This window comes from Callorhinus ursinus, unplaced genomic scaffold (genome assembly GCF_003265705.2).
Source record: "Callorhinus ursinus isolate GAN/ISIS: 27379988/994484 unplaced genomic scaffold, GSC_fseal_2.0 scaffold54, whole genome shotgun sequence".
NCBI lineage: Eukaryota > Metazoa > Chordata > Mammalia > Carnivora > Otariidae > Callorhinus > Callorhinus ursinus.
Window position 1 is genome coordinate 18,258,223 of NW_027397116.1, and position 21,260 is coordinate 18,279,482.

General features: G+C 34.6%; 1 protein-coding gene across 4 annotated transcripts in view; it reads right to left on the reverse strand.

Moving 5' to 3' along the window:
* KCNT2 (potassium sodium-activated channel subfamily T member 2) overlaps positions 1-21,260 on the reverse strand; it is a 371,985-nt gene that overhangs the window by 212,724 nt on the left and 138,001 nt on the right. For all 4 annotated transcript variants that reach the window (XM_025892310.2, XM_025892309.2, XM_025892308.2 and 1 more), the window contains exon 8: positions 14,589-14,683. In XM_025892310.2, coding sequence (XP_025748095.1) covers positions 14,589-14,683 — 95 coding nt within the window. The remainder of the gene's footprint in view (positions 1-14,588; positions 14,684-21,260) is intronic.

A 21,260-nucleotide genomic window follows, 5' to 3' on the forward strand; every position in this document is an offset into this window, starting at 1 on the left:
AACACAGGTAGCAACCTTTTCGACCTTAGCCGCAGCAACTTCTTCCTAGAAACATCGCCAAAGGCACGGGAAGCCAGGGCAAAAATGAACTATTGGGATTTCATCAAGATAAAAAGCTTTTGCACAGCAAAAGAAACAGTCCACAAAACCAAAAGACAACCGACAGAATGGGAGAAAATATTTGCAAACGACATATCAGATAAAGGGCTAGTATCCAAAATCTATAAAGAACTTATCAAACTCAACACCCAAAGAACAAATAATCCAATCAAGAAATGGGCAGAAGACATGAACAGACATTTCTCCAAAGAAGACATCCAAATGGCCAACAGGCACATGAAAAAGTGCTCAACATCACTTGGCATCAGGGAAATCCAAATCAAAACCTCAATGAGATACCACCTCACACCAGTCAGAATGGCTAAAATTAACAAGTCAGGGAACGACAGATGTTGGCGGGGATGTGGAGAAAGGGGAACCCTCCTACACTGTTGGTGGGAATGCAAGCTGGTGCAACCCCTCTGGAAAACAGTATGGAGGTTCCTCAAACAGTTGAAATTAGAGCTACTGTTCGATCCAGCAATTGCACTACTGGGTATTTACCACAAAGATACAAATGTAGGGACCCGAAGGGGTACGTGTACCCCAATGTTTATAGCAGCAATGTCCACAATAGCCAAACTGTGGAAAGAGCCAAGATGCCCATCGACAGATGAATGGATAAAGAAGAGGTGGTATATATACACAATGGAATATTATGCAGCCATCAAAAGGAATGAGATCTTGCCATTTGCAACGACGTGGATGGAACTGGAGGGTGTTATGCTGAGTGAAATAAGTCAATCAGAGAAAGACACGTATCACATGACCTCACTGATATGAGGAATTCTTAATCTCAGGAAACAAACTGAGTGTTACTGGAGTGGTTGGGGGTGGGAGGGATGGGATGGCTGGGTGATAGACATTGGGGAGGGTATGTGCTACGGTGAGCGCTGTGAATTGTGCAAGACTGTTGAATCACAGATCTGTACTTCTGAAACAAATAACGCAACATATTTTAAGAAAAAAGGAAAAGAAGAAGATAACAGGAGAGGAAGAAAAGGGGAGTATGTCAGAGGGGGAGACGAACCATGAGAGATGATGGACTCTGAAAAACAAACTGAGGGTTCTAGAGGGGAGGGGGGTGGGGGGATGGGTTAGCCTGGTGATGGGTATTGAGGAGGGCACGTTCTGCATGGAGCACTGGGTGTTATGAACCAACAATGAATCATGGAACACTGCATCAAAAACTAATGATGTAATATATGGTGATTAACATAACAATAAAAAAATTTTAAAAAAAATAAAAAAAAATAAAATATGTATATATCTGAATTCTCTCCAGAAAAGGTTTGATTTAGCAATACATTTCCACATTACTTTTTTTTTTATCAAGAAATTAGTAAGATGAAGAGTGTAGGGGCCAAAATGGGCCACTTTGGCATGTGTAGTACTTTGTGCTAAAGACAATGGAGACTATCTATGCAGGCTCAAGAGAAACTTTTGCTCCTCCCTTAACTGCGTAGAAAAATCTAAGTTGGGGGTCTTTCCCAAAATAAGGGTTTACTAGAGATAAGTTTTATCTGACTAACCCATCTCTATGGAGAAACAAATACTTGTTTACCAAACATTCACTTTTTTTCATCTTCTTGTGAAATGCATCCCTTCCCTTTGAAGTTCCAGACCCCTACCCCCTTTTCCTTAGTTCAGAATGACATATATACCTCATTTGCCTGAGTGTCTTTGTAATTTCCATGTCTGTGTGGAGTCCCCCTACCTACAAAATTAAATTGGATTTTCTCCTGCTAATCTAACTCATGTCAATTTGATTCTTAGTTCAGCTAAGAAGGGCACAGGACATTCTAGCCACAGACACACCCCCTGACAACACTTATTTATATATCCTTGTTCATGTGAAACATGAAATGGCACCAAATAAATATCAGCTAATTTAAGCTGGTTTACACTCATTTAACATGTTCCCACAGGCATGTATTGCTAGGTGCTACTACACAACAAAACCAATCCCTAATATTTGGTCTCTAGTCAACAGTTTCTGAAAATCAAATAAAGGCACAAAATAAAGCTTTATATTATTCTATCTCAAATGGTCCAAAATTAATTAGCTACTAAAACAAAAGAGAACATATAGCTTACCATGTTACTTCATATTGTAAGGAGTGAGAATTATTCTCATAGCAAAAGTGACTCTTATTTTTATATAATAATTTACTCAAGTCCAGCTTTTAAAATGTAATACCAATATGTCATGTTCATTAACAGAAAATTTTGCAATAATGATAGCACTTTTACTTTTATAATATTCACAATATAATCACTGCTTAAAATCAATTGAAAAATTTCCTCTTTCCAAGAGATGGCTAAGTGAACATACGCCTATTTCATAGAGTATAATATTCAGATGATTCTGTATTATACAAATATAACCATATGTGACTAAGAACACTCTTGAGAAGTATCTGATCAGTTCTTTTGGTTATTTGACTAACATTTCCACTGATGTTGCATTTAATTGCTCATAAGCTAATGTCAAATAGACCAGTATCTATGTAGAATGGTCTCCTAGGTAAATAATCATCCTTCTTTTTCACTGGAAATTACAACTGTTTTCCTAATCAATGATATTTGTTCAAAGAGCAGTTTCAGGAGGTCAATGACACATTCTAAAGAAATTTACTGGAAAACATGATTTGTGTTGACATTTACTTAATACACATTTTGCTCCTATGGCTTCAATTAAAAAAAAAAATCTGTTAAGAGCTTTACCATGTCAGAGTATTTATACTCAAAGAAATTAAGCTGAGAATTAAAATTGTAATTAAGGTACTACTATTCAAGGAGATCTTTGGTCCTGTATTTTTTACATCAGAAAAAAAAAAATTAAGTAAAATCAACATATGCAATAAATATGCTATTTCCTTTGTTTTTTACTCATCATGAGACCCATTCAGCTCAAAATTTTATTTAACAGATAGTATCTCAATAGCACTTTTCTTTATTCTTAACAATTATGAATGTGAAACACTAAGCTGATAAGCAGGAAACCAATGCTATTTTTGCATTTAAAAATTTGTTTAAGAAATAATATACAGTATGCTTCTATACTTATATATAATGTCTACCATTCTGCCTACAGATAGAGATTCTTGAGTTCTGCAGGACAGGGAAGAGGAGATTAATTACCTTGAGAAATATGTGTACTTTCTTCTTTCTCATAATGAGAGCTAAGTATAGTTAACATTTCTCCCTCCACCTGAGCTGCCTTAAAGCTTAATATGAGACTTATAATTCATTCTTACTATGTTGATGTGTTGTTTCTTCTATTCCTATTATAATGACTCAATTTCATATCTGTTTTTAAAACTGCCTCAAGTCTTTTCTTGAGGTTTGTACAATATTTTTCTTTATTTGACAAATTAATAAATTAAGGCTCAGAGAGACTGTCATTTAACTAAAGTCACACAGCAGGAAGGTGACACAACCAAGACATGTTTTTACCTAAAGTCCCTCTGGAGAGTTACAGATATACATATGTCCCTGTGAGAAATAAAGCCTAAGAAGAACAATTTTTTCACTAAACTACAAATTGGTCCTCTAAATTATAACAATAAAAAATACATTCTATTTAAATAGCACTTTATAGCTTACAAAATAAGTTTATTTTATATAACTTTATATAGTTATTTTTATAACTACAAAGATAGTTTGATCTTTGTAGTTATTCAGCACTGGGCCCTGTTTGAAGTTATAATTATAAAATAGGAAGATTTAGTAAAAGGCAAACAAACCAAAAAATCCTGGGGAGAAAAGTTAAAGCATTCAGGAGATATTTGGCTTGAAGAAAAGACAACTGGGTGTTTCAATTGTCAATATAAAAGATAATTATAAAGCAGGGGATTGAAAGTGGTTTTTTACCTTGCAGTAGACACACTAGAGGGAACAAACTCATATGAAATTCAAATGAGATATTTAGAACATCCTAAAATCAATTTGTTAGCAAACCGGGAACCTAAAAAGAAATACCAAAAACTTAAATAGAGAGATATAACAAGGTTCTATAATAAACATAACTCAATGGGCTAATAGATAAGAGCTATAAAAAAAAGAATATTAAATAGTCAAATGAACCTGGATTATTAGGGATACTCAAAAATATTCTGTATAACATTTGCATGGCTTTGGTGAAAGTTAATATAACCCTGGAGTAGGAGATACATCAGCTTAAGCAATGAATCTAGAGAAAGGAGACGATGCTAAAAGGAGTCTCTCCACACTCTGAATCAAAATACTTTAAAATACATTGGCAAAGATTATGGGCAAGAAAGAGGGTAAAGCATAATACGATGAAATGAATTTACAGAATTTACTATTAGGAAATTGTAAGAACAGCAATGATACGTGATCCCAAATATAAGGATTCTAAAAGTCAGCTGAAATGCAAAACTGTCTAAGCAATTTAAAGAGTTAGGTAACAGAACAGGAATTAATAAGAAGGGAAAGGCAGGCTGAAAAAACGAGGAATCTTAAAAGAGAAAAAAAATATATAATTGGTGGTGTTTTAAAAGGATGTATGAATTCTGCACAGATTTGACTGCTTGATGGTAAGAAAATGTTTTTATTATAATGAGAATGTACTATAAAAGCTCTGACGTTGACTGCAGTTTAAAATAGACAACCATCTGGGATGGATGGTATAGGAAGGGCTATGTTTGGAGAAGTGAAAATAAAAAGAATTCTTGGATCTATTTTAGTGACATGATTCTTTATTAAAATCTCCTGCTACAATTACATTCTTATCAAGTTCTCTTTACATTTTCACTAGTTTTTACTTTTTATGTTAACTGCCACCTTTTTTGGACACAGAGGTGAATGAAGATTCTGTCCCTATAAATTGTGTCATTTGTCCTTATACAATGTCTCTTACTATTCTGTTACAGCTTTATTTTGCTTTGTTTTTAATTGAAAATTCCACTTGGTTCATTCCCTAGGTGCTCTTTTCTAATGACCTTCCTTTCACAATTACCCATATGCTGATATTACCCACTCTACCGAGTCCCACCCCTCTCCTGAGCGCCAGGCTCCTACAGACAAATGGTTATTCAATACCTCACTAAGGTTTCTAAAAAGCAGCTCAACTATCATGGACTTTTTATTTTGCTTCCTCCTTATGTTTTCTTCCAGGTTTCTTCATCCTCGTACATGGCACTATCATTCAGTCAGTTTCCCAAAATGCAAATCTCAAAATCATCCTTCAATTTTTCTTTCTCCCACACCTGACATCCAGTTTGTTATCATAACTGTGTCACTTCTATTTTTTTTTTAATTTACTGCAATAAGAACACGTAACATGAGATCAATCCCTCTGCACAAATGGATAAGTACACAGTAAGTGATATGAAGGTATAGTCATGGAACTAGTTAATGTGAAAGGCATAAAATGAACCCAGGATTATATCGCTCCAGTTTAAGATTTTTACCATTCATACCAAAGAGCAAGCACATCTTAGAGCTTACCGAAGAAACTCTGTAGTCACTCTGGTGTAACAAGAGCTGTCATTAAGATGGAAATTGAAGAAGTCCATACTAAGTGACAGAAAATAGGATAACTGTGTGAAGAACAACCTGAGTGAAATGCACATGGTAAATGAAAAAGTTTAAGCACAGCCAGAACCAGAATGGAGAATCTTTTTAACTGATTGTAAAACTATCGCTTTTTTGTCAAGGTTTCTCACACATCATTCCTAAGAAGGAGCCAGCAAATAACATGACTCAGTATACAGCTTGTCCTAGCCCAGAGGAGAATACACTCACTGACTACTTGAGAGTTCCTCAGGTAATTCTTGGCCTTAAAGTGCACCATTCACAGCAACAACCATGGACCTGGGCTCTTGGCATGGATAAGAACTCAAGTAAGATGTGATCCTGGGCACTTGGAAGGCTTATGGAGTTGTTCATGACAAAGCTCCCAGCACAGGTATGGTAGGAGCTAAACAGATGTAGTGTGAGACTCACCACCTTATCTCAGCACCAACCTGCAACTCGGTCAAACCTACCATATTGCAATGTCATACATATTTTTGTTAATAGATGGCTGCTTCATAAAAAAAAAATATTAAAAACCAGAAAAATAAGATAGGCACTGAAAAATTTTACTAGATAAGCATACATTTCAAATATTAAAAGAATTTAAATGAATTAAATACAATTTGTTTAAAAGCTTCAATGTGAGCTTTAGAATTTTTTTTTCTTTTAGAAGATGTTTATTTTTTAAATGTTTTGTGAAGAATGATGGATTTGAGAGTCTACCGGGAGATTTGCTTCTTTACAAAACATTCTTCGGTGTTATCTTTGACACAGATCCATACAAAATGACTTCAGTGTTATGCAATTCTAAAACAAAATCTGAAGATTTTACCCTCTTTAAAAAAACTGAAAAATTGTAATTGATTTGCTTAAATAGACCCTGTATATAATAACAAAGGCATCTTAATTACTAATTGTAATTAGTGCTCTTTAAAAGTTGCCTCTTTTAAAATGTTAACTATACATTTGGTTATATAGTAGTCTCCTCTTATTTGTGGTCCTGCTTTCTGGGGTTTCAGGTATCTGCAGTGGAGGCAGATGTTCCTTCTTCTGTCATAGCATCAGGTCAATAGTAGCCTAAAGCTATGTCACGGAGCCTACCTCATTCCCCCGAGTTCATCTCACCACATAGGCATTTTATCATCTCACATCATAAGAAGGATGAATACAGTACAATAAGATATTTTGAAATAGACCATATTTACATAACTTTTATTATAGTATATTGTTATAATTATTCTTTCCATTATTAGTTGTTAATCTTTACTGAATATATACTGAATCTTTACTGAAATTCAGTACTTTCCACAGTTTAGGCATCCAATGGGGATTGTGGAATGTATCCCCTGTAGATTAGGGGGAACTACTGTACAGCTTTCAAGCTTTAGCAAGTTTATAAGGAAAACACTAATTTGAATGAAAGGAAATATTGAGACTGTAAACTTTCTCACCATCTGGTAAATGTCAATTTGTACAATAAAATGTTTTCAGAGAAAAAAAGTCATATGGCAGAAATAAATAACCTTAAATATCTATGCACTCCCTATGAATCCTATTGCTGTGCACAGTTACTTGAAAAACTTAATTAGCAATGGCATTCTGTGCTAAAAGCATCTAACACTTTGATTTCATGCTTGTAGTTCAGACATTAGTATTCAAATCAGCCCACGACTTGCACTTTGGTATTTACTGGATGAATACCAATTAAATTGTTCCAAATAATCATTTTCATTTCCTATAGAGTATCTCCCTAAAACCAAATATTCCCATGGAATTTAAGATATCTGAGATGTTGGGAGTTTTACATTTTCTAGGGAGAAATTTTGTGTTTAAAGTAATAATAAATCTAGTTTTTCTATTGTTGCAAGAAAGTTTTCTCACCCTCCTGGGCATTGTCTTTGAATCTATGCAAAAAAGTTTACTGAATCATGCCATAAACCATTAATCTGAAGTCAACATACACTGCAATTGAGTAATTCATGAAAAGTGACCACACCTCACCTTAATGCACAAACATGCATTTTCGTTACTTCAAAATAAATGGATGATGAACACTTTTCAGAAGAGGCTCAGGATTTAGATCAGATGGGAGAAGCAAAAGTGAGATTGAACTCCCCCGAAAAAGAAATCAAAGAAAGAAGTAGAATAAAAAAACAAAAATCCTGAAAGATGATGGGAAGAAAAAAGCATGATAGTATGTGTATAGCAATGCTCCCTAGCATTTAATCAATATGGTTCTGAGATCAATATAGGAGATGATAGTTTCAGTATTTTATTAAATTGTCTGTTCTCACAAATTCTAATATTAAAGGAAGAAAAATTCTCAAGACATAAATTCAGAAGTTATAGGGAGACAAAATTAACAGCCCAAATTTGATTTATATGGAAGTTCTTATATATGTGGTGTGTGTATGCAATTTATAAAAATTATTTCAAAGAGTATTTCTCTTCAATTAAATCTGTAGAAGTTTTTCTACCCAGTTATATTTCCTTGGCAGAAACAACAGCCCTAGAATGTCTTCACAGATTACACTGAGAGTGTATAACCTCACACCAAAGTTAACTGTGGAAAGAAGGTATTTAAAGGAACAGTCTCAAAATACATGGTTTGAGTATACTTAATTTACAATATATTTCAGTACCTCCAGTTGATAAAATATTGTTTGGGAATTCTGACCCCAAAATGTTACTGTGTATCAACTACAAACATTTGTGAAGCATCTTATATATCCAACCAAGAGATGCGGGGCATAAAATGGTGAGGAAGGAAAACTGACTCTTTGTTCTTATATATTATGAATATCTACCAAGAAGCCCTGATAATTAAAGAAACATTGTACATTTATAATTTTTTCCAACACTGAGAAGCATAAAGGTTGGGCAGTTCCCATAATTCAGATAGCCTTCAAGAAAACTTCAGGGCAGAGCTTCAATTTAAAAGTTGGGACTCAAAGAGTAAGTAGGAGATAAAGGTGAAGGATTTGGATTTTTAAAAAACTTAATATGAGAATCACTTTATTAAGGGAAGGAATTAATTATGCAAATCATATTGAATATGATCTTTACATTTGACATTTTGTGTTAAATTTTGTTGTCTCTTTTTACATTCCTTAATTTTTGCGAGTGTTCTGTTTGTTTTCAAAAAGTATGCATATTCATTCTGAATATTTAAACCATAGAAGAAAGTATGCGGAAGACAGCTGAAAACATGATACACAATTCTATATCCATATATAATCACTTGAATATACTCCCACCTCTGCAGATATACAGAAAGAGAGATGGATGAACAGGTAAATGGAGGAAGTAATTTAAACAGATAATAATCATGTATATATCATAATTTTATCTAAATGTATTGTATATGTGTTCGCTAAAATTTAAAAAGAGAAACAAGGATTAGAAACTTGCTGAATTTGAGGCAATTTATTATTCACACAAAAGAGATAGCAATGGCTAAAGTATTCTATCCTTAATCAAAAATAGCTAAAAAGTAAGAGTTTGTCATCCTAATGTCTTACTAAACTATAATTCTACTTCAAATAGTAATTTAAAAATTCACAATAGAAATGAGAAAATTAACATAATTCTTTTATTTTTTTAGTTTATTATTACTGTTAATGACTTCTAGAACATCATACAAATAACATTACAGTGGTTAAGCATGTGGGCTCTGGCACCAATTTGCCTATGCCCAGACCTGAGCTCTGCTTCTTACTAGTGTAGACCTATGATAATCTAAGATTTATCTTTTTATTTGACCTTTCTGTCCTCTGTTTATCTGTAACATGAGAATTGCTGTGGCATGACCACTTTGGCTTTCTCTCATCCCTTCACCCCACCTTCTAATTGAAAACTTCCCTTTGCGGGCGCCTGGGTGGCTCAGTTGGTTAAGCGACTGCCTTCGGCTCAGGTCATGAGCCTGGAGTCCCAGGATCGAGTCCCACATCGGGCTCCCTGCTCAGCAGGGAGTCTGCTTCTCCCTCTGACCCTCTTCCCTCTTGTACTCTCTGTCTCTCATTCTCTCTCTCAAATAAATAAATAAAACTTTAAAAAAAAAAAAAAGAAAAAAGAAAACTTCCCTTTGCTACGTACCTATGTCATAGAAATTAAAAATGGTGTCTCTGCCTCTGCCTGGATAAGCCTTCAACTGCACTTCTGATAAAACTCAGTATGAAGATGGGGTTTCCCAGAGAAAGATCCAGGGTGTTGTTATTGCATAAACCACAGATTCTCATAAGCTATATATTTTTCCCTTTCCTTTATCCTTTTTTTCTTATTCCTATTAAGTACATACTTAATAATATGTGGGTAGCATACTTTCTAAGTTCTTATATGTCTGAAAATAACTATACATTACCCTCATAACTCAATGATGGTTTAAATTCTAACTGCCTAACATCTGGCTTCCCACTTACACAAAATTTAGTTGGGACAAAGAGTTTTCTATATGTCCTAGTGTAATAAAATCTGAGGGCTGTTTCCAGATCATCAGACAAACACACTTTCTGTCATTCATTTGTAATAAAGCAAAACAAATGTGACCAAACAAAACTAGTAACCAAATACCATGATGGTGATAACATCATGAGATCATGGTTTAATACTTCCTCCAAATTTCAGTTCTTACTTTTTCACTGTCCACTTCCTGTCACATGGCTATTTGCCTTAAGAGTTAAATCAGTAAACAGAGTTTAAGAACTTCGGCATTGAGCATTGAAATAAGTGTTAATCAAAGATGCACAAGAAAATCCCAAATACTTTTTGATTTAAGCATGTTAATAATTTTAACTAGGTCATGTTTTTAAACAATAAATGGACTTATTTTCTCCTGAAATGAGAATGAGGAGGTAAACTGAATTTCTTACATTGAACTAAAACATGAAATATCCATTTACATAATACAGATCTTGATGTTATAGCTCCATGAAATAATTTGAAAATATCTAAACATACATATTCAAATAAAAAATTAAAGTTTGAAACAAAGTAGGTGCAAAATAAGCCTACTAGTGTAAAATTAGAAACACCAAATGTATTACAAATTAGAATACTTATTATTGGTTAGAATATGTTGATAATTAAGCTAAAGTCATGCGCTTAATTCCCGATGTACCAGTTTCCTCTGCTTTGTTACAGAGACACAGGCTGAATCACAATTCCCAGCTGTCTTGGAAGTGTGCATTATTGATCAAGAGGGGTACACAGTGGATGTGGGGAAAGATTAGTCCAAATTCCATTACAATAACAGGAAAAACAATTCTGAGCACATTCCTACAGAGAGTAGGTCAGCAGCTTAATTTTATCTCAGTTTGGCATGTGTTTCTTGTAGACAGATGCTTAATGATAGTTCTTTGTAATGTTAATAATGATGAAAAGAAGATACATTTTAAAACTATATAGCAGCTTTCCAAAACAGGTAATTTTAAGATTGTGAGATTCATGAACAACACATCCAGTTCATCAAATATTAGCTCCTGAATCTTTGGGGGCTTAAATTGTATGTATTAAAAATTCTGATTTGGAAAACCACTGACAGTCTTGCTCTATGACATAATGTAACCACAATTAATTAAGACTAATCCCACAACAATGTAAAAAAATTATATATATGTCTGTATATTTGTATAGTATAAAGCATTAAAGGTATCAGAGAGAGGGGAAATGCTTCCATTACTTTTAACTTAGTGAAGCTACCTAGAGGAAACAAATATTAGAAATATGTAGACAGTATAAAAAACCTGAATACATTACAATGGAGGAAAATGTTTTCTCATATTTCCCATTAAATATATTTTCAGGCATCTCAGTTCACTTTTATATTATTATTAATAAGTTACTATGCTTAGATATTTTAGAGCAAATTAGTTTTTGTGCAGTCACATAATTTAATCCTCTTACATACAGAGGATATTTGAGGTGGAAAAAAAATGAAATTTTTGGAGTGTTCATACCAAGTGTCATATCTTCTGATAGACATTGTATAAACATATCTAATTTAGTCTTCATCAAAAAAAAGTACAACAAAAATTTTATAGGGTGATTAATATTATTCTCATTTAATAATGTGGCAAATAAAGCTAGGTAAATTCAGTGAGTTGCCACGGGCTCCAAACTAGCATAGCCCTGAGTTTTAAACAAATGATATGCATTTGGACTTCTATGACTTATCAGTGCCAAAGATTGCTTATTGTTCAACAGTATCCAGTTTTTCTGTTTTCCATGATAGTACAATATTCAGCTGGGTATACTGTTTTGCAGCTAGACCAGATTTCTGTATACTCCCTTTCAGCATGTGTGGATATATGACCAAATTCTGGCCTATTTTATGCATGTAATTTCTGGGTTGTGCCTTATCTTCTTCCTTCTTACAGGCTGGAGTTAGAATATAATGGCAAGAGTTGAGTAGCCATCTTGAGCCACATTATGGAAACTGTTTTGAGAATGGCAGAAAACAAGTTATAAGGAAATTTAGTCTCCAGCAATATTAAGTTGATATAACCTTCTTGGACAGACTGTTTAAACATTTCCATTTGTTTAAGTTGCTGAACCTTTAGGTATATTTGTATTTTACAGTGTGTGTGGTGTAACTGTTTGCTAAAGCAGCCCGTGTGTTATAACTAATATAACATTGTTTATATTTTTCTTGTACATAACTACACTTTTGATGATAAATTAAAAAAAAAGACTTATTGTACCCTAAGATGATGGTCATGAATTATGAAAACATTTTGCTTGGTGTGCTAGAGAAAAATACACAAAGAAATCAAACTTCAGTTTCTCCATTCTTGATATTATAATTCAAAAACATATTAATGTAAATGTATTAATGAAAATGTGTTGATGTACATGTGATTAAAAACAATAACATTGTACATTTAAAATGTACGTGATTAAAACCAATAACACGCAGGCACCTGGGTGGCTCAGTCGGTTAAGCATCTGCCTTTGACTCAGGTCATGATCCCAGGGTCCTGGGATCAAGCCTTGTATCAGGCTCCTTGCTCAGCGGGGAGCCTGCTTCTCCCTCTCCCGCTCCCCCTACTTGTGTGCTCTGTCAAATAAATAAATAAAATCTTTAAAAAAATAAATAAAATAAAATAAAATAAAACCAATAACATACAAGAACAACAACAAAAGCAACTCCAACTGCAGATAAAATAAAAAGTGAAGTACAAATAATTTAAATGATAAATAAACTGCAATTTTATATACATCATGAAAACCCATTATCTAGCACTACTGCATCCCTTGGCATAAGAAAGTGGCAAAATCTGTCTAGTTGCTTCTTTCGAAAATAAAAACTACTGAAGAAATAGACGAATAGGCAGAAAGAAAGAGCAAACAGAGAGCCCACCCTATGTGATTCACTGTGATAAGGATGCCTCCAAAACTAAAGTGAACTAAGTGTTATCATATAAAAATAACTTGTCCTTATTTCAGCATTAATATTTCTTTTTTAAAGATTTTATTTATTTCATTGAGAGAGAGAGCATGAGCAGGGAAAGAGGCAGAAGGAGAAGCAGACTCCCCACTGAGCGAGGAACCCAATGAGGGACCCTATCCCAGGACCCCAGGTCATGACCTGAGTCGAAGGTAGATGCTTAATTGACTGAGACATCCAGGTGCCCCTCAACATTAATATTTCAATTACCTCTTTACTAAATATACTTTAACAGACTAATAATATTTTAAAAATCATTCATTTCACTTTTTGTAATTTTCCAGCATTTGAAATATTAGCAAGTACATGGGTATACAAGAGATTTTAATTTGGAGTATTTTTCTGTAAATAAAATGAAAAAACTCCTAAACTATTCATATAATATCATTATCTTAAAATTAAGAATGTTTAGTGACTTTAGAAGGGAAGTCATTACTTTTAATATTTTATATTTAGGCAGCTAGGTGTTTACTAGGTGAACAATAAAAAAATTTGTAAGCAGTAAGAAAGATTTAAATGATAAGATGGCTTTGTGTCAATTTTAGAGAAATCTTTTATATTTAAAGACATTTAATATCTTAAAATACATTTATTTTTTAAGATATAAAGTATGTAATAAAACCTATTTTCAATACCCTTAATAGATATATTAACTACAAATTACTGATACAAAGTAGTTGCTAACCTACACATCTCAACCTATGTTTATATATATCTATCTATAGCTCTATTTATACCTAATTCAGTTATACTAGTATATGGGGCATTCTTTTTATTCTGTACTTCCTAATTAACTTTTTCTCTTTCTTGATAGGTCAAATCCAGGACAGAGCACAATTACACATAATATCTAAGACTCCTGCAAAACAGATATATTATTCTACCTCATTTCTTTATTTTTCACATTTTTTCTCCTTTTAAGGATCTACGTGAATCCATATGTGCAGCGCAACATTTCCCATAGATTACTTTAAAACCATCAAAGTGAGACTTCCTGGAAGAAGAAATAACTGTTTTCTATAATAAAGCAAAGTACCAAGTCCTGCGTTGCTTTGCCAGGAGATCTGCCCTTGCTTTCTGCCTAACTGCACAGTAAAACATCATGGAGAGAAGGCATGGGCAGAGACAGTGATGGGCAATGACAGTTTTCTCAACAGTGTTTCTGCTCTGAAGATTGTAGAAATATAAGGGCACCTCCATGTCAGCAGTTTGAAAGAAAATTTTTTGTTTGACAACTGTGGCATGCAGTACAAATTCTTGTGATTTAGTTATTTACAACACTTGGGAAAATGTCAAAGTTGCAGTAATTATCAATACCAAATGATAGATGCACCTTCTTTTTTTTCTGTAAGACTGAAGGAGATTTTACTTTTATTCCTATAGGTGATCCCTTACATTTATAGTGAGTATTTCTCTATTTTAGCCAGCTCAACTAAAATGATGTGTATTTAGAAACTATAATTAAATGAAACAATAAAAATAATGATATGTACAATCTTACCAGGTGAAGATAAGGCATAGTAATGTAGATATTAAAATCAAAACTTGATTAAACATTGCGGATTGTGTACGCTGAATGGCTCTGTGCAGATCATTCTAAAATAAAACCAAAAAGCATATTTTAATTTTGAAAATACTACATATCCATGAGTTTCACTACATTTATTACTGTGTATTATATTTCAAATATCTTGTGCACACTCAATGCATATAATTTAAATGGATATAGCAACATATTTCCATTTTTGCCTAGGTCTAAATATATTTACCTTAGCATTCATATTACAAAGATGACATTATGGGGGACCACCAAAGCCCCAAATTTCAGTTTACTCCCCCTTATCAACATCTATAGAGATGTTGCACTGACTCCTAAAAAGCTCTCCACAGTAAGCAATACCTATAATGGAAAATTCTAATTTTAAGAGTAATAGCTAGGTCAACCTACAATCACATCTCATTCTCTGAATCAGGAAAAATGACATGAAATATGCCAGGCAATCTATCATGAACAGAAAAAAACTAAACAGCCAATGAACAAAATTTTTCAGGTTTAATTTCATTAATATAAAGATAAGGGTGAATTAAAGATATAATTTCTATCTTTCCAATTGAAAAAGGTTAAAAAATAATAATACCCAATATTGTTTAAAATGCAAAAAAGTGAGCAATCACAAATGATTGATATTGCCCATGCAATTTGTTACAAAATTTCTTGAAGGTGATTTGGTAACACAGGTCAGAACCATGCCCTTTTTATTTCACGTATTCATTAATTAATTTAATGAGTACATACTCAATAACATAACTTCTAAAAACTGACCACATGAAAATCATCAGAGATAAAAATTAATATTTATGTTCATCTTTATTACAAAATTATAATACTTATATGAAATAATGAATGTTCATTACTACTAAAATATGCAATACAAAATGATTAAACAAAGTGATCAAAACTAAATAATAGCTTTAGATGAAGCTATTAAAAATGATTAGAAGACATATGAAATTTGAGCACTACAAAAACAAAATTCAAATTATAACATTGAACATACAATGTAATTTCATATATGATATGTGTGCATTCTTTTCAGAGAAAATGTTACAAGAATATAAGTTATGACTAGTATTTAGTCTGTGGTACATTCATAGGTTTTCATAATTTATAGTTTTCTCTTCATCTCAAATATTTTATAATAAACTTTTAACTGTCTCAAAGTCAGTGTTGCATGAAATAAATCACTTCACCAACATAAAATCTCAACAAGCTACTATTTTCTCTTCCTCTACCATATATTTAACCAAACTGTTAAGATAACAAAAATCTAAGTTGATTAGAAGTTCACCTCTCATCCCTTGCTTTCTCTTTGACAGATGTGTTAATGAGCAGAAAAATAAATAAACGTTCTCCAACCAGTGAAAGGAGAAGTAAAATATAGAAACACAATGGAAAATGAATCTTAAATTAATATTGCAAAGCACTACTTTCACTCTCAGTGATTGACTAATGATTCCTCCCTTGGTTAGGTTATTTTTTTTCCACCAACTAATAACACAAATTAGTGAAAACAAGGTTATTTTTTCCCGGTGTATTTTTTTCTTTTGCAATTTAGGCAATCTATATATAGTGAAATAGTATTTTTGGGGGGGGGATAGTGAAGACAGCCCAACATTTCGTCAAATCATTCCACGGGTCATACTCCCTTATCATTTGGACATGTATTTTCATGAGATTCCAGTGGTTATTTAAAATAAATGTTTAGAAACATTCATTTGGTTGTAAATACTCAAATGCTATCCAAATATACCTTTGGCTAAAATTTTTGTGTTCCATTTCTGTTCAAAACCATTTAAAAGGAAAACAAGTTTGCTTCCAAGCAAATTTAATTTCAATGTAGTAAAATTAACAGTATTGAGCCCTTACTACATTTATGCCAGATACAATATTTTATACACACACACACAATCTATATGTTATACATCTATGTAATTTCATTTAATTTTTATAGCAAGTCTGTAGGGTAACTACTTTAGTTCTCTTCTGAAGACAAGTAACCAAAGCTATTGGTAGCTGTGGTTTGGTGATATTTAGAAAATCTGGGAAGAAGGGCACTTGGGTGGTTCAGTCAGCTAAGCATCTGCTTTTGGCTCAGGTCATGATGTCAGATTCCTGGGATCAAGCCCCCACTCAGTGGGGATCCTGCTTCTCCATCTCCCTTGGTCCCCCAGCTTGTGCTCTCTCTCACTCTCTCTATCTCAAATAAATAAATAAAATCTTTTTTAAAAAAATTCTGGGAGGAGAGGAAAAGATGGTGGAGGAATAGCAGACCATATTCCAACTGGTGCCCAGAATTGAGCTGCATATCTACCAAACCACTCTGAACACCCATGAAATCAGCCTGAGATGTAAGAAGATATATCTGGATCTCCACAAACAGAATATCACAGGTGGTTGGTTTCCAGGTATGAAGCATGGAACTGTGATTCCACAGGCACATAAACAAAGATAAACAGGAGGGGGAGAGAGCCATGGGGATCCTACACCACAGGTAAACAATAGCCTCCCATGCTGGGGACAGGGCACAGACTCACAGACCTGTAGCGGTGGGGAAAGGAGTTTAGGGCAGCCCCCCAGACAGAAGCCCAGAGCATCAGGGCCCCACATGCGAACTGGGGGCGGCTGGTGGTTTTAGAAGCAAAAAGGACAGAGACATGCCCCAACCTGGAGGCGAGGACTGGGAGCCCTGCTGAGGGGCATACAACCCAGGATGCTGCACTTTATAGCAGCACAGACAGAAACAGAGACAGTATGGCGTGGAGAGCTCACTGAAGAACAGACTATGATCTCTCTGTTCTGAGGCATAGGGTTGGAAATGATCTATGCTCTGACTCTCAGAAGAGATGCAGAAAGCTCCCAGGGAAAGCCGCCAGAAAACAAAAGCCCCCAAAACCGGTTTTCACTGAGCCCATTCCCCCTGACACATGGGGTAGGGCAACTCTGCCAAAACAGGATTGCCTGAGTAACGGCATGGCAGGCCCCTCCCCCAGAAGACAGGCTGGGAGAACAAGAGGCAAACAACCCTAAGGTCCCTATAAAACAGCTGCATCAAGCTTGGGTTGTGGTCAATAATTGGGACTCTGTACATTCCCTCAACCACCCCTCAACAGAATGACTAAGAGGAGGAAGCCCCAAAATAGGAAAGACTCAGAGACTGTGACTTCTGCCATGGATTTACAAAAGGATATAGATATAATCAAGATGTCGGAAATGGAATTCAGGGTAGCAGTTTGAAGACAATAGCTAGAATGGAGAAATTGATTAATGGCAACATAGAGTCTCTAAGGGCAGAAATGAAAGCTGAACTGGCAGAACTTAAAAATGCTATCAATGAGATCCAATCTAATCTAGATAATCTAACAGCTAGGGTAAGCGAGGCAGAAGAACGAATTAGTGATCTAGAAGACCAACTGATAGAAAGAAGGATAATGAGGAGTCCAAGAAGAAACAACTCAAAATCCATGAACAGAATCAGAGAAATAAGTAAACCATGAAATGTTACAATGTCAGAATTAGTGTGATATCTAAGAGGGTGGAGAGAGAGAGAGGACTAGAAGATATATTTGAGCAAATTGTAGCTGAAAACTTTCCTAATCTGGGGAATGAAATAAACATTCATGTCTTAGAGGCAGAGAGGACCCCTCCCAAGATAAGGAAAACAGGCCAATGCTCTGGGCATGTAATAGTAAAACTCACAAATCTTAGAACAAAGGAAACCATCTTAAGGGCAATTAGGGGGAAGAGATTCCTTACGTACAGAGGGAGGAACATCAGACCTATCCACAAAGACCTGGCAAGCCAGAAAGGGCTGGCAAGACATATTCACGGTACTAAATGAGAAGAACATGCAGCCAAGAATACTTTATCTGGCAAGGCTGTCATTAGAATGGATGGAGAGATGCAGAGCTTCCAAGACTGGCAGAAACTGAAAGAATACATGACCACTAAGCTGGCCCTGCAAGAAATATTAAAGGGGGGTTCTATAAAAGGAGAAAGACCTCACAAGTGATATAGAACATAGAAATTTACGGAGATAATCTATAGAAACAAGGACTTCACAAGCAACATTATGACAATAAAATCATATCTTTCAATAAACACTCTCAACATGAATGGCTTAAATATTCCCATAAAATGCCACAGGGTTGCAGAGACAGGACCCATCTATATGCTGTCTACAAGAGACTCATTTTGAACCTAAAGATACATCCAGACTGAAAGTGAAGGGATGGAGATCCATCCTCCATGCCAACGGACCTCAAAAGAAAGCTGGGGTAGAATTCTCATGTCAGAAAATTAGATTTTAAGCTAAAGAGTGTACTTAGAGACACAGAAGGACACTATACCATTCTTAAAGGCTCTATCCAACAAGAAGATCGAAAAATTGTAAGTAACTATGCCCCGAACATGGGAGCAGCCATCTACATAAGCCAACTGTTAACCAAAATAAGGAGTCATATTGATAATAATACATTAATTGTAGGAGACTTCAATATTCCACTCTCAGCAACAGACAGATCATCTAAGCAGAAAATCAACAAAGAAACAAGAGCTTTGAAAGACACAAAGGACCAGATGGACCTCATAGATATATACAGAACATTCCACCCTAAAACAATAGAACACTCATTCTTCTCGAGCGCACACAGAACTTTCTCCAGAATAGACCACATACTGGGTCACAAATCAGGTCTCAAACAATACCAAAAGATTGAGATTATTCCTTGCATATTCTCAGACCATAATGCTTTAAAACTGGAACTCAATCACAAGAAAAAATTTGGAAGAAATTAAAACACTTAGAAGCTAAAGACCACTCTGCTCAAGAATGTTTGGATCAAACAGGAAATCAAAGAAGAACTTAAAACAATTCATGGAAACCAATGAGAATGAAAACACATTGGTCCAAACTGTATGGGATAGTGCAAAGGCTGTCCTAAGGGGGAAATACACAGCCATGCAAGCCTCACTCAAAAAAATAGAAAAATCCCGAATTGACTAACTATGCACCTTAAAGAACTAGAGCAAAGGCAACAAATGATACCTAAGCCATGCATTAGAAGAGAAATAATTAAGATTAGAGCAGAGATCAATGAATTAGAAACCAGAAACACAGTAGAGAAGATCAATGAAACTAGAAGCTGGTTCTTTGAAAGAATCAATAAGATCGATAAACAACTGGCCATAATAATCCAAAAGAAAAGAGAAAGGACCCAAATTAATAAAATCATGAATGAAAGGGGAGAGATCATGACTAACACCAAGGAAATAGAAACAATTATTGGAAATTATTATCAACAACTATATGCCAATAAATTAAGGAACCTGGAAGAAATGGATGCCTTCCCAGAAACCTATAAACTACCAAGACTGAAACAAGAAGAAATTGACAACCTGAATAGACTAATAACCAATAACGAGATTGAAGCAGTGATCAAAAACTTCCCCCCCCCCAAAAAAAAAACAAAAATCCAGGGCCTGATGGACTCCCTGGGGAATTCTACCAAACATTCAAAGAAGAAATAATACCTATTCTCCTGAAAGTGTTTCAAAAAATAGAAACAGAAGGAAAGCTTCCAGACTCATTCTCTGAGGCCAGCATTAGTTTGATCCCCAAACCAGGCAAAGACCCCGTCAAAAAGGAGAATTTCAAACCAATATCCCTGATGAATATGGATGGTAAAATTCTCAACAAAATCCTAGCTAATAAAATCCAACAGTACATTAAAAAGATCATCCACCACGACCAAGTGGGATTTATCCCTGGGATGCAAGGGTGGTTCAACATTCATAAATCAATCGCTGTGATAGAACACATTAATAAGAGGAGAGAGAAGAACCATATGGTCCTCTCAATTGATGCAGAAAAAGCATTTGACAAAATACAGCATCCTTCCCTGATTAAAACTCTTCAGAGTATAGGGATAGAGGGAACATTCCTCAAGTTCATAAAATCCATCTATGAAAAACCCACAGTGATATTATCCTCAATTGGGAAAAGATGAGAGTCTTTCCCTTAGGATCAGGAACATGATGAGGATGCCCACTCTCGCCACTATTGTTAAACATAGTACTAGAAGTCCTAGCAACAGCAATCAGACAACAAAAAGAAATAAAAGGTATTCAAATTGGCAAAGAAGAAGACAAACTCTCTCTTCGCAGATGACATGATACTTTATGTGGAAAACTCAAAGGACTCCACCCCCAAATTACTAGAACTCATACAGCAATTCAGTACTATGGCAGGATACAAAATCAATGCACAGAAGTCTGTTGCTTTCTTATACACTAACAATGTAATTGTAGAAAGAGAAATTAGAGAATCGATTCCATTTACAATAACACCAAAAACCATAAGATACCTTGGAATAAACCTAACCAAAGAGGTAAAGGATCTATACTCTAGGAACTACAGAACACTCATGAAAGAAACTGAAGAAGACACAAAAAGATGGAAAAATATTCCATGCTCATGGATCAGAAGAATAAACATTTTTAAAATGTCTATGCTACCCAGAGCAATCTATACCTTCAATGCCATCCCAATCCAAATTCCAATGACAGTTTTCAAAGTGCTGGAACAAACAATCCTGAAATTTGTATGGAATCAGA